The sequence below is a fragment of the Thamnophis elegans genome, chromosome 2, assembly GCF_009769535.1.
Source record: "Thamnophis elegans isolate rThaEle1 chromosome 2, rThaEle1.pri, whole genome shotgun sequence".
Classification (NCBI taxonomy): Eukaryota; Metazoa; Chordata; class Lepidosauria; order Squamata; family Colubridae; genus Thamnophis; species Thamnophis elegans.
The window spans coordinates 125,952,350-125,966,978 of NC_045542.1; the positions used below are offsets into that span (position 1 = coordinate 125,952,350).

Here is a 14,629-nt window from a genome sequence, read left to right on the forward strand (position 1 = left end):
TGCGCATGCATGGAAGCGCAGAACTCATCAAAACTGGGTAAGGAGCACGCGCGGGCGCGCGGGTGGGCCCTTCGCCGTTCCCGGAAGTTACTTACTTCCAGGTTCGCCGACCAACCGGTTCGCAGGGACCGCCGCGAACTGGTTGAAACCCACCCCTGCACCCACCCTTGCGCAATCACACGTCCCCCTGCATGCGCCCTGCTTCCCATGCATGCATGTGCCCCCTTGCACACACCCCACTCCCCACGCATGCATGGCAGAGACCAATGACCAGCTAGCTAGGTAGGACACAGACATTCAAGGTGAAGCTGAAATAGTGTGATGCGTGCCCACAGAGAGGGTGCTGCGTGCCACCTGTGTCATGTGTGCCATATGTTCCCCATCACGGGAATAGTGTGTGCTTCTCAACACCCTAAAGCTAAATGGGTTTGGTTTAAAATTACTCTGGAGACAATAAAACAACTTTAAAAGAGAATTAGTTTTAGTTGACAAAATTGAGTTAAATAAAACAAAGTACTGGAGTACTTGACCAACTATGCCATCTAATTTATTCTCTTTCACACAATATTTGTAATACAAAAACCCCCAAAATCTCTGATACTAATATATTCATGGAGCAGCATCTGATCATATGTTAATGATGGTTATGAGTGGAATTTTGACAGTAGAAAATCTAGCAGAGCAAAGACAAAGCTAACTTGAGCTGATCAATGGGCCATATATGGAGAGCATGAAAACCACTTGCTTCTACTTCTCTGTATACTCCCTAGTGTCAGATAGTCTGACTATAAAGAAAGTATACATTTTCCCATGTATTTCTTAGGATCATATGTTCAGTTAGAAGAAACAACTATAGATTATAGCAGACTTCTGGTTGTTGATTTATAGAAATTAAACTGCCGTTAAAAAAAATTAACCAGGAAAGCTACACAAAATAGCTATTTAATTCTAGGTACTATCTCTCTCCCCCTCCTCCCCCAATTATACAGAGTGGTAAATTCGAGATTCAAGATTTGATTGCCTCATCTTTGCACATTAACAATTCTAAGTTCAAAGAATTCTTATAAAACAGAATGTGAAATGTTTAAACGCCTTCATTTATACTGCATTGGAGAGTTATCTATTCAGTGTTCTACCATTTGAAGGAACACAACATGACTGAATCCAAAAATATTTTCAGACAATACTCTTGGAGGAAAACAAAATACACAATCAAAATGAAATAGTTCATGGCATGACAAGTTACACTCCACTACATCACTAGCACAAACGTGAGAACCACAATACATAAACACTGACAATACAGCACGACATACTACATTTCTACTGACTTTAGGAGACCACCAAGGAAGACTAAAGAAACAATAAAGTAAGAAATTCAAAACCTCAGCATTATCCAATTCACCAAGTGCAATCAGCTAAAAAGAAGAACAAGAGGGAGACAAAAAGAAATTGAAAATAAATATTAATGAAAGAGAAATGGCAAATAATCAGTCATTATAGACACTGAGAACCATAATTTCCACTCTTTCAACCCAGTTCTTTTGTAAGATTGTTGATTCAAAAAAACCACCAACAACCCTCATCTTCTCTCTTGAATACAACATTAAATACAAATATATTTGACATACTAGCCTATGTTAGCACAACATATGATCCTTTATCAGATACGGATAAACCTAACTAAGTGTCTTTTAAAATATGGCTGTATGCCCCTATTTTACACCAATATTATTAAACATTATTATTCCTTATTATTTCATATAACTTTTTTTAAAGCATGTAAACTTTTCAGTGTGACAATTACCTGATTATAATATACTATTTTAGTATAGTTAATCTACAAACTATGAAGTGACTACAGGTTACAGATAATCCTCAAGATGTAACAGTAGTGAGTGAAAAAAGTGACTATTTTTCACACTTATGCCTCTTGAAACATTCCCATGATCATGTGATCAAAATCCAAATGCTTAGTGATTGGTCCATACTCTTGACTGCGGCTGTGTCCCAAGGTCATATGATCACCTTTTTCAAAGTCAATGGGAAGCCAGATTCACTTAACAACCAGATTACTAACTTATCAACTGCAGTGACCACCGTGGCAGGAAAGGTAGTAAAATGGGGCAAAACTCACTTAATAAATGTCTCACTTAACAAAAGAAATTTTGGACTCAATTGTGGGTGAAGTCAAGGACTACCTGTATTAGGTGGATGCTTTCAGCATCCACTATGTCTAATAATATTAAAACCCGGTGTCTTGGGATTGGATATTGTGTGGCCACTATGGTCCATTTCTATGTTCCATGAAAAGGATCTAATATTCTATCCCAAGACATCTAATTTTAATATTAGTAGACTGAGTAGATGTTGGAAACATACTTATAATAACCCATAGCCACTTGGTAGTTTGTAAACTTTATGTTAAAAATTAATATATCAATTCATTCTTCTGAGAGTCCCAGGGCATATTTCTTCCTTACTTCACACAGATTGCTCATTGGCTTGATTCAGTACAATGCAACTCCTGAAACTTCTATGTACAACAAACATAACAATTTAATTTCATCTGTATATTCAGAATAAAACTGCAGCTCAGGTTGCCAGGTACCTGGGGAAAGGTTCTTTTTTCTTGATATAAAAACAAATCAGTCAGCAAAATTCACATTCAACAAACTTGTTTTAAAGGGTACAATGATCAGTTTACTTGGGCAAATTTGATTGTACCTTAGCTCAAGCAGAAATAAAGCAAGCACCATTTATAAAGTCTTTATCGTAGAATATACTTAAATGCAGCATCATAAAGTTGGTGCTTTTTGCCGTGTAACTTTTAACACGAAAAAGAGACTTAAGCTGAGCTTCTTAGTTTTAGACTGTCATTTTTTCATGGTTAAGAAATATATTAAAAACTGTTCCTATACTGACACTGTATTTTTTAAAAAAGAAAACACACACAGACATACAGACACAGACACACACACGCACACAACAAAATCATAAAACTGGAGAGAACCATTTAACCATTTTTTCTGAAATGATTGCAAAATATTATATGTCCATAAGGTAGTCCTCGACTTATGACCATAATTGAGCCCCAAATTTATATTGCTAAGCAAGACATTAGTTACGTGAGTTGAACAACACTTCTTGCCACAGTTGTTAAGTGAATCGTTGGGGCTGTTAAAGTGCTAACATGATTGTTATGTGAATTTGGCTTTTCTATTGATTTTGCTTGTCAGAAAGTACATTCACTTGATCCCAGGACATTGCAACCATCATAAATATGAACCAGTTGCCAAGCATCTAAATTTTGATCACATGACCATCAGGATGCTACAATGGTCATAAGTGTGAAAAACAGTCGTAAGTCACTTTTTCAGTGCCGTTGCAACTTTGAATGTCCACTAAATGAACTGTCATAAGTCAAGGACTACCTGTACAGTAAATAGGTGTGGTAAATAGCTAATAAGTAAACCAGTATTACTTACGTTTTAAATGTTGTTCGAAGGCTTTAGCTCAAAGTGTTATTTTTGATAGAGCACTAATACAAATAAGTTTTTCTTCATTGCTACTTATCATGCTACATTACAAACAGATGTTTCCAAGCTTCCTTCTAATCTACAATAAGTAATCCCTTTAACTAATTTTTCCAATATATTAGATCTAAATTTAAAATAATCAATAGTACCATGATTGTCTTTAATATATCTTATACATTTAATTTGCATTCGTACAACCTATAATATAGTTGTTATAGAGGTTCTTTAGGCTATAAGTTATAATGTTTAGAATCTGTTCTATTCCGACTTTTTCACCACCGGGGGAAAAAAATAGAATAACAATTCATACAAATAGCTAAGTGAAATAAATATTTTTCAGGGGGAAAAAGAGTAATTATTATTTCTAAATAAATTCAAAAAGGCACACAATATAGTAGATTTACACTTTGATAAAGCAGAATCAGGTTGAAAAATAGCTAAATCGTTAGCTGCACAATTGGTGTGTATTCTTTTCTTCCTGCAATGAATGAAATAGATTGCTACCAATGTGAGATGCCATGTTAGTTTTCATATAAACCTTGGTAGCATTGTCTTTTCCATTTTGACACCCCCCGAATCCCCATCTCCTATGAACATTTCTGCTTATTAACTGCTTTTCTAGAGGTTTTCCATACTAATTGCATGGGGCTTCAAATTGTTCCTTATAACCTTGGAGTTTCAAGGTATCAGAAGGTATCAGGAGTTCTTGGGAAGCATCCGTGTTAACACACAATCAAAACTAATTTTCAGTTGTGATAGCCTGAAGGGAAAGGGCCACCTAAAGTGGTGGGATACGACCTGGTACGGGCGTACTGGTGCCTCCTGGGAGCATCAAGTACTGTTCTGGTATGGTTCTCCAGAGGGGCCACCTGCCCTCCCTCCCTTCTTACCTGTATTTGAGCCAATCGGGGCTTACAAGCACGGCCATGGAGTGTACGGCACCTGTGCGATGCTCCTCCAAGCAGCTGGAGCATCGCGGAGTATCACGGGCAGTAAGTACACATGCGCGCGCTGCATGCATGCTGCACACGTGTATGGTGGACACCCGGCCCTGTTGCACCGAACTGGCTGCAATGGGATATGGAACCCACCACTGTCCATCTGCATAAGTGACTGCCTTCATTTGAGCATGGCTAAGACTCAGAAAGGGTGCAGCTTTGAATAAGTTCTTTCATTGAGCCATCTCTATTGTATGTTCTCTTCAAACTTAAATCGACATTTATGGTCACCAGTCACAGTTACAACCCGGGGAGTAGACAAATATAAAAGAAAACTGTCCCTTCCTAACTGATCTTGTGATTCTCTTCTGTTGGAAACTTTAAAGAAATGCATTTTAAATATTGGGCATTGGCTCAATCTTAGGCAGCTGATCAAATCAGACATGTTCCAGACAACTGTGTGAAATGTATAAATGTATAAATGTATAAAGCAGCTCATGCTAGAGGAGCCTCCTAATATACACACAGCTGCTCTGGGTTGTTTCTGAGATCCTAAAGTGCACTTAGAGCTCAATTAGCAATGTAACCTATTGATCTGCCTTTTGTTTTTCACTACCTAAGGGCCTTAGAACAGATTTACAGATTTTCATAGCAATGCCCCTTTACTGTGTCTATGGAGATTCTCTCAGTCATCCAGGTCAGGGTTGTCCCAAAGGTTGGGGGAGCGAGGGTTGCCTCTTGAAAAAGCACCTTTGGGTTCCCTTTAGAGTGTTTGGGATTATCAGATGTATTCAGAGAGATCTTTTTTTTTTTTTTTGCAAAAAAATACCCTGTTTTGGTACTTTCTGCAAATAACTTGATGGCTTTAGCTCTTTCCATCTTAACAGATCAATAATTAAGATTTCTTAGAAAACATTTCTGTTACTAGAGATTATTCTTAGATTCTTTTTTCAGTCACATAGAATTTCTGCAATTGACCAGTTAAATGATTGTGTAGTTCAATATAATTTGTTTATCATGACTCTTTTATCAGAAGTGCACACAGACCTAAAATAGCAGAGGAGTTCATCCAGTTCGGTAAGGGATTTATTTTTTTTTGCATCTGTCATATTAGGCCATTTAATTCTATTTATTGGTTCTCCAGTCAACTTGGGCATATATTCTTCTACCTCTGTGGAGCTCTTTGGGCCATAACAATTTCAGGATCAAAGGAAACTCGTCAAAAGGCAAAATTAATTGATTTATCATCTTTTTATGATATTTTAATGCCAATAAACACTCTGTCTTTACTGCTCATCCAATCTCTTTTTTTTTTTTGCAGCAATTAAACCACCAGCAGCAAACACAGGGAGAAGACTTGATAGTTTTGTTTTTCTCCTCTTCCATAGCAGCAGCAACTTCAATTGGGAGATATAGTTCTCAACTTCAACTGCTCTAAGCTAATGCATTGTTCCCAGTTTCCTAGGATTCCTAACTTCTGCAGCAATACCGAAGGGAAGCAAAACGCCTTCATTTTTGCACGTCCATGCTGCTTAACAATATATGATAGTAAATGGGAGAATGTCTGCCAGGACTAGTTCTAGGTGTTGCTCAGACCTGATGAGAAAATGTGATGTCTTTTCCACCTCAATTATTTTCATTTCAGCCGGTGAAGAATTTTAGTAATTTCATTTAGGGTGTTGCTTTTATAAGTGCCGACACTTCTTATGCAAACATGTACTGGAATAAATTTACTAGTCTTCTAAGCTTATATATCCATTAGGTTCATACGTATAAGACATGTTTTATATCTATAAGTAAAAAAATTAATCCATTTTGGAATGTTAGGTTCCTGAGCATCAGTATGAAATTAGATTATGTACAATTGAATGAATACAGAGATGGGGAAGCCATAATCCTCCAGATTTTGCTGAAGCTCCATTTCAAGATGCTCAACTGGTTTGTAAATAGACATCTGGAGAGTTAGTGGTTGCATATTTCTGCCTCTTCAAAATTTCTTTATTGAATGAGCTAGAAAGCAAATTTTGAAGATGCCTAGACCACAACCCTCAAAGGACAGGATTTCTTCTTTGTATTAACTATGTTCTGTTACCAAAGTGATTAAAAGCTATTTAGCATTTTTATGACCCTGCAATATCCCAATAAAAGGGATAATACTTTATCAGGGTGGAGTCAGGGTAACTGAATAGAACTGAGCCTTTACTAGCCAGATACCTTTCCTGATGCCTATGCAGAGTTCACAGCAGATATTTTCTCTTTGCGCCCTGAGAGAGAAACATCTGTCACTGCCTAGGATTGAATTCTCAACTTTCCAAGTGGGAGGTGATTGTTTTCACCTCTAGGCCACCACACCACTGCAAATAAGCAATATATAATATACTTAAGTAACATATAATCCATTATCCTCCATGGTGAAGAAAAGAGATGCTGCAAAATTTAGAAGTCTGTTGTACTATTAAAATGAACTGGAAATAATAAGCAATTCAGTTGTGTATGCCATTGTTTTCAACTTTAAAAAAAATAAATGCAACAATTATAAAGAATCCATGCTGTCATTTCTTCAACTACTCTGCAAAAAAAAGAAAGAAAGAAAAAGACAGAATAAAACACAAAACAGTAGACTATAAATCAAAGTACCTTCTCTCCATAGCCTCTATCTTTGGTCATCATTTCCCTGAGTGTCTGTAATACTTTAATACAAAGTTTCTCCTCATTCTCTTCCAGCAGCTGCTTAGTATGTTTTATTAACCTGAAAACAACCAATTGATCACAGTTTGTTTCAGTACTAGAAGGTCTACTCAATTAGGAAGGCATTTGTAGGTATTTGCATTAAAGGTGATAGAAAAAACCAATTGTCCAAAAGACAACCATATTGTCATTTTTTCCCTTCAAAGAATAGTTTTTTCAGATATATATGTGAAGCAATAAATAAACTTTGTTCCATACCCCTTCTGCATAGAAAACTTTGAAGTGCAGTATAATCTGCTCTGAAAAAATAAAGTTGCACAAATGTGGAACAAATGAACTAAAATTAAGCAGCTCTCTCATGGAACAACAATATTTGTAGCTTATTTCATAAAATACAAGTTGCTTCTCATGGCTTAAGAACTAGGAAATTCTGAGATGGTAAATCAGAAACAAAAAAACTATGACAAATTGTTATATTTTACAAGGATTTCTGAAGAAAGCATTAATTCATTCATAGCAATATGTTCTAAAATCAGGAATAAACATATTTTTCAAAATGGACAATTTGTTACGTTCAGTAGCAAAACTTAACCAGGATTCTCATACTTAAACTAAAGATAAATTTTACCAGAGATTTGTGGTTGCTAACAGAAGGAATCATTCTTATGTTTTTTTGACCAGATCCCATACAGTCCAGCAAATAGAAAAAGCATGCTGCATTTTTACATCAAAAGGATGAGAAAACTTAATATGCCACATTATTATGTCACACACATTTTCTTACAGGATTGAGAGACTCCTACCTATCCATCTATCCTCAGACTAATTTTTCACTGAAACAATATTGTCATTTTCTAAATAAATAACATGGACACCAAGGCCTGATTCACATAAAATGCTAATATACAATGTGGTTTGTATATGACTGGTTTAGCATATGGTGTGAATGATGCTGTTGTGGCTTAAATAAACAAAGACTAATGCAGTATATGAATCCAGTCCTTAAGTACTGTGTAATGGTACATGATCTGTAATACAATTTTATTAAAATTACTTTCTGTTTTCAGAAGCCATTATTACCAGCTTCAATAACATTAGATCCATGTGGGAAGCTACTAGACTCTTACAAAAAAACAGAAACAAAGCATGATAACAAATTGATTGCAAAATAAGATCAATATACCCTAACCCATATTAACAGTTTAGAAGAGAGCATGAATTATTTTAAAATAAGAAAGAAAATGCTGACCCTCAACTTACTTGCAGATAAAACCTCCACTTTCACATTTCCTTCTAGCATCTGTATTTTCTGGGAAAAGCAGTTCTGGTCTATGAAGGACATCCACCAATACAGACAATTCAGCTTGGACCAGTGGCCGTAAGCGATCTTCCAAAGCTGATACTATATCCTGAAGTAGGTGTATAATTAGTTTGAAACTTACATGGACAAATCATACAGACAAGTACTTTTTAAAAACAATTATGCCAATAAAATAAGAATATGCTTAATTAAAACAAGATTAATACATTATAACGGGAACCTGCAGAGACAGATTTCATTGTTTCCGCATTTCCCTTCTCATTGTTAATAGAAATAGGTTTCTTTAAAGTTACAAATACTAAATACGTACAACACAACACTGCAAACATTTATTCAGAGTGCTTCCATTTGCTTACCAAAATCTGTAAACGGGCATTATAAAAAGCAAAATAGGCATTTTATACTAATATTAATATTAATTGCATTTATTACATACCAGAAGTGAAAACATTGTGTTGCTAAAATAAGATGGTCAATGGAAAAGAGAAAATACAGGGGGGAAATAGCTGAAAGAAGACTGAGGTGAATATAGGAAGGGAATATTGAAGGGCTGAGGAACATAAATGCAATGAAATGACTTGGAAATGAGCACAATTCACTATAGCCCTAATTAGGAGCTTTTTCAGTGAAATCTTTTGTTTATAACAACTGAGATCACCACAATTTGATCATCCCCATTTGCATAATACATCAGTATCCAAGCATCCAGCTTCCATTGAAAGGCATCTATTCAGTTCAGATCCTTATGAACTGCTAGAAGGCAGTTATTTTCAACATTAAGCAAAAGTCAAAAACATGGAGACACAATCTGAAACTGACAATAAGTAAAAATAAATAAATAAATACTTTTAATAATTAAAAATGTGGATGTATAAATTAAAAAGCAAAACAAAAAAACAAAAAAACCTCAAAGGGCAGACTCTCTCTTTTTCTGTTTTCTATCTTTCTGCTATACATAAAATAGTAATATTTTATAACATTTGTGAAAGAGTCACACTTGTGATCTTGTGTGTGTAGAAAATGAACATAAACTGAAATGGCCATCAGAGAAGCGAGATGTTAAGTAATAAAGATGCTAAAGAAGTTCCCCTCGCACATATGTGCTAGTCGTTCCCTACTCTAGGGGGTGGTGCTCATCTCCATTTCAAAGCCAAAGAGCCAGCACTGTCCGAAGATGTCTCCATGGTCCTGTGGCCAGCATAATTAAATGCCGAAGGCACACGGAACGGTGTTACCTTCTATTTTTCTACTTTCATTTTTACATGCTTTCGAATTGCTAGGTTGGCAGAAGCTGGGACAAGTAACAGGAGCTCACTCCATTACGTGGCGCTAGGGATTTGAAACGCTAAACTGCCGACCTTTCTGATCGACAAGCTCAGCATCTTAGCCACTGAGCCACCACATCCCTTTTAACTAAATACCTAGTGTCATATAAAGATGTCTGAGAATGTACTTGAAAGACAGCAGGAGGAAAAAACAAAAGGAGAAGGCAAATATCAGATAAAAGGCAGTTTAGTTTACAGGACTATGAGCATGGCAAACATCTGAGAAGGTGGAGGGAGGTGCAGCTTCAGACTTGCAAGATTCTGTTACTATAACTTTACAATATAGATAGTACTCACAGTTGGTGCTGCTCTCCTTAACTTCCTCAAAGGGATGACATGCTATTTCTTCATACAAATCACATATCCCCTAAATGCTTAAAAGCAGGTATTGATATTATACTTACTTGCAGCCTCTCAATGATATTACGATAATCCCTTGACGCTGCCATCACAGAATCTCTCCGGGCAGCATTTCTTGCCGTCATCCTCCAGTTCATCGCTGTTTTTTGCACTATATTGTGAGACTTCAGGAAGAGGTTATTGACCTGGCTGTCAAGATCAACTGGGATAGCAATCGCTCTGCTCTTTGCTGAAATATATAATGTATTGTCATTTGTTTAGCCAGTGCTAATGCATTTCAGAAGGATGTGAACCAGATTTGCATCTTGAGAAATGAAAGGGCAAGTTTACATAGGGAACGCGGACATCTGTTGAAATGTTTTTGTTCATGTTTTTGATATCACTAGGTTTGCATGTACGCTATGGCAGCTTCTATTAGGCAAAACCTTTTAGTCCAGCATTCTGTACCCATAATTGGCCAACCAAAGTTTCATTTGTAAACTGCTCAGAGTCATGAAATGGGAGGTATCTAAATTTGACAAATAAACAAATGAACTCCAAAGGGAAAACCAAGCCAAACATGAAAATCTTGCAGCCTGTTCCTGTGCTGGTTTCCTAATTTGTACAAGTTAAGAAGTTTCTATAACCGAAGGTAATACGGTTATTGTGCCTAATATACGCTCTTAATTGTGAATATAAAGTATATATTTGATTAGACTGCTGGGGTTCCATAGAAAAATACTTGTAGAAATACAGTATGTTTCGATGCTCAATATTTCAAGTTATTAATAAAAACACCTTAAATTAAAGTAACCAATGAAAAGGAATAATATTTGACGGCAAGTTTAGAATTAGAATAACAGAGTTGGAAGGGACCTTAGAAGTCATCTAGTCCAACCCTCTGCTCAGGCAGGAAACCCTATACCATTTCAGACAAATCTTTTCTTTAAAACTTCTAGTGTTGGGGCATTCACAACTACTGGAGGCAAGTTGTTCCTCTGATTAATTGTTCTAACTGCCAAGACATTTCTCCTTAGTTCTAATTGCTTTTCTCCATGATTAGTTTCCATCCATTGCTTCTTGTCCTCAGGTGCTTTGGAGAATAGCTTGATTTGTATCCTATGACTATCATTAAGTGTTGTACCTTATGATTCTTGACGAATGTATCTTGTCTTTTTTTATGTACACTGAGAGCCTATGCACCAAAGGCAAATTCCTTGTGTGTCCAATCACACTTGGCCAATAAAGAATTATATTGTCTATCGTTCTAACTATTCCCTCTTCTTTGTGACAGCCCCTGACAGACAGATGTATTGAACAGAAAGAGTTTATGTGGATTAATCATTACAGTCCTACATAAGGCTCCCCAGTGAAATTCCAAAATTATTCACCTTCCAGAAGAAGCTGAAGCTCTTCTGGAGCGTATTTGGATATGAACCTGTGTTATAGTTGTAAGTGGGCTTAAGTATTTATTATAGTATTGCATATTTTGTACTATCATATGCTTTGGGGGTGGTTGTCCTAATCCACTTAATCTGTTTAGATTGCAACAGGTAAAAAATGGATTGATAAGTCAATAAATCAATATAGTTTTCTTACCTACATCTGAAAGTACTCTGATACAACTTTCCACTGATGCTTTTTGACTAGGCATGAGCCAGTTACAGTGATACACTCGAAACACACCTTGTAAAAGTTGCACGAACACTGGCTGACGAGTCTAAAAAGACACCAAGAATATGTATATTTAAATTTAAGGAAAAGAGGAAGGTAACAAAGAGAGAGGTCTATAAATGTGAAGAGTTAGAGTGAAGCTAAGCAACCAAGCATGAAAAGTGATTTGTTGTGAAACCCAGAGATACAGAATTTTCAAAGCAAATTTCCTTGAAGTTCTGGGGTATATAATTTCACTATTACCTACTGAAGCAATTGCAAAGTTTTTCAAATTATCAAGTGAAATTAAAATACCTACCTTAAAATAGGGAATAAAATCTATTGGAAGCTGTATGTGGAACCTAGTTAAATCTAATTCTATTTCTTTGTGTAAAACTTGCCAAGACAAATTTCAATGAAAAAAGTCATGTTTCAATAATGTCAGTGTATACATTATGCTACAAATATGATATAGATGATATTTTATAAAGGAAATTTGCTCATAGGAAAGCAATTAAATGACCAGTAGATGGCTCTGTAACATTACTAACATTACTAAAAATTATGCTAAACATTAAAAATTGGAAGGTAGGAATCTCCTGCCTTTCTACAGAAAGCATCCTTCAGGGAAATGTGGAATATTGAAACAATCAACCTCTTCGTTTTACCTACTATTCAATCTTTCCAGAAATTATTTCCAATTCCACAAACAATGACATAATTTATAACTGTCAAATATCAGAAGTAGTTCCAAGATCAAAATAGGGTCTAATAGTAAGAAACAGAGATATCATTTTGCTTTGCATACCGTAGTTTAATTTTCTATTTAGTTTCTTACCTGCAAAGTTGTGCTCTGGTCTGAAAATGGAGAACTGAAGAAGGTAGTAACTATACTCATCACTATTTCAGTCACATATTTTTCCAATATCGAATCTGCATGCTTCCTATCACTGGTATTGTTGCAAGTCTGGAAAATAATGCAATCTGTTAAAACGAAACGAGGCAAGAATTCTAATTCTCTCACAAATACCAAACAGTTAAACTTACTATACCTAGAAAGGTAACTTTTCTAGAAATTCTGAAAGCATGTAAACCACATTTGGGGGGTGAATGAGTAGCCCTCAACTTACAATCATTGATTTAACAACCATTTGAAGTTACAATAGCACTGAAAAATGTCCCTATTGTGCAAGTCAATCCATGCACTTATGACTGGCATAGTATCCCTACAGTCACATGATCAAAATTAGGCTTTTTGACATCCAGCATGTATTTACAATGGTTGCAGCATCTTGTGTGTGTGTGTGTGTGTGTGTGTGTGTGTGATGTGATCACCATCTGTGACTTTTCTAACCAACTTCCAACAAGCAAAGTCAATAGGGGAAACCAGATTCACTTAACAACCATATTATTCACTTAACTGCAGTGATTTGTTTAACAATCCTGGCCAAAAAAAAAAAAAAAAAACAGTTGTAAAATTGGACATAAATCTTTTCCTGTTAGAAATGGAAATTCTGGTTTTAATTGTGCTCACAAGTTGGAAACTTCCTAGATTTTTTTTAAAAAATTTTTTTACAAGCACCAATAATGTTGCTACAAATGTCCACTTCAGTGTTTGAGGCTTAGTGTTGAATAGGGGGAAAAAACTACCAACTGTTAGACTGAAAGTTAAACAAATACAAATACACTTCGCTTTTGAAACTTCAGGGCCTCTTGGACAAAAAAGCACCTACCAGTATTAAGTTTCTTATATACCATATAGCAGAATTTATATGGCAAATAATTTTAGGTAGAGATGGGCTAGTAGCAACATATCAACATTTTTCTCAAGCATGTGTTGTATTTTCAAAATGAAAATAGTAGGAAATATTTCATAATTCACTTTTTCCAAGAAGAAAACTTGTTTTTATCCATGTCCTTATTATTCACTGGATAGAAACCCAACTTACAAATCACACTTATCAATGAATTAAGTGTAGTCACGAGGATTGTAGGAAAAGAACTCTGGCAACTATCAACCAAACATCACTTCATTGCTCTAACATGCACACATTCCAATATGCCTAGCGGAGATTGTGTCTGCTCAGTATCCCCAAAAGTATCTTTGGGAAAGAAAAATAGAAGGGTATATTTATATTTAAAGGAAGTGGAATGCCGTGCTTAAAGGAAATGAATGAGTGGAATTTGACAAGGACCCCTCCTTTTTAAGAAAAAGGATAAAGTGAATTGTTTGTTATACACTATATTGCCAAAAGTATTCGCTCACCCATCCACATAATCAGACTCAGTTGTGAGCGAATACTTTTGGAAATATAGTGTATTTTCTTGTTATGTTTGCCTTTGGAAATAGTAGATGCTCTAATAATATAGCTGTTTAATTGGACAACCTTTTGTCTGAAATGGTATAGGGTCTCCTGTTTGAGTAGGGAGTACGACTAGAACACCTGTTCTGTTTTGTATCACTTTTCCCACCAACATGGACAAAGATAGCAGTATTTAAAAAAAGCCATTGCAATAAAAACATTAAAAAAATTTTTTTACTGCAATATAATTTCTAATACCGTGTTTTCCCAAAAATAAGACAGGGTCTTATTTTCTTTTGACCGACAAAATGTGGCTTGGGCCTTATTGTCAGGGGAGAGCTTATTGTTTTGGGGTTGCTGGGCGGCTGCTCCCTTGCGAGCGGGCTCCTGAAGAGCCGGGAACAGCCTCAGGGACGAAGCAGCTATGAGATGACCATGCTCACAAGCAGCCGCCCGGCAACCCCCTTCTCCAGCTGGGCAGAGCACCATTCACTGACGTAGGGGGTTTCCCTAAGGCGCCAAG

General features: G+C 36.1%; 1 protein-coding gene across 1 annotated transcript in view; it reads right to left on the reverse strand.

Moving 5' to 3' along the window:
* ITPR1 (inositol 1,4,5-trisphosphate receptor type 1) overlaps nucleotides 1-14,629 on the reverse strand; it is a 264,200-nt gene that overhangs the window by 90,344 nt on the left and 159,227 nt on the right. The window contains exons 33-37 of the mRNA XM_032210776.1: nucleotides 12,642-12,770; nucleotides 11,750-11,870; nucleotides 10,216-10,400; nucleotides 8,426-8,574; nucleotides 7,115-7,226 (exon numbers count right to left, since the gene is read on the reverse strand). Of these exons, the coding sequence (XP_032066667.1) occupies nucleotides 7,115-7,226; nucleotides 8,426-8,574; nucleotides 10,216-10,400; nucleotides 11,750-11,870; nucleotides 12,642-12,770 (696 nt within the window). The remainder of the gene's footprint in view (nucleotides 1-7,114; nucleotides 7,227-8,425; nucleotides 8,575-10,215; nucleotides 10,401-11,749; nucleotides 11,871-12,641; nucleotides 12,771-14,629) is intronic.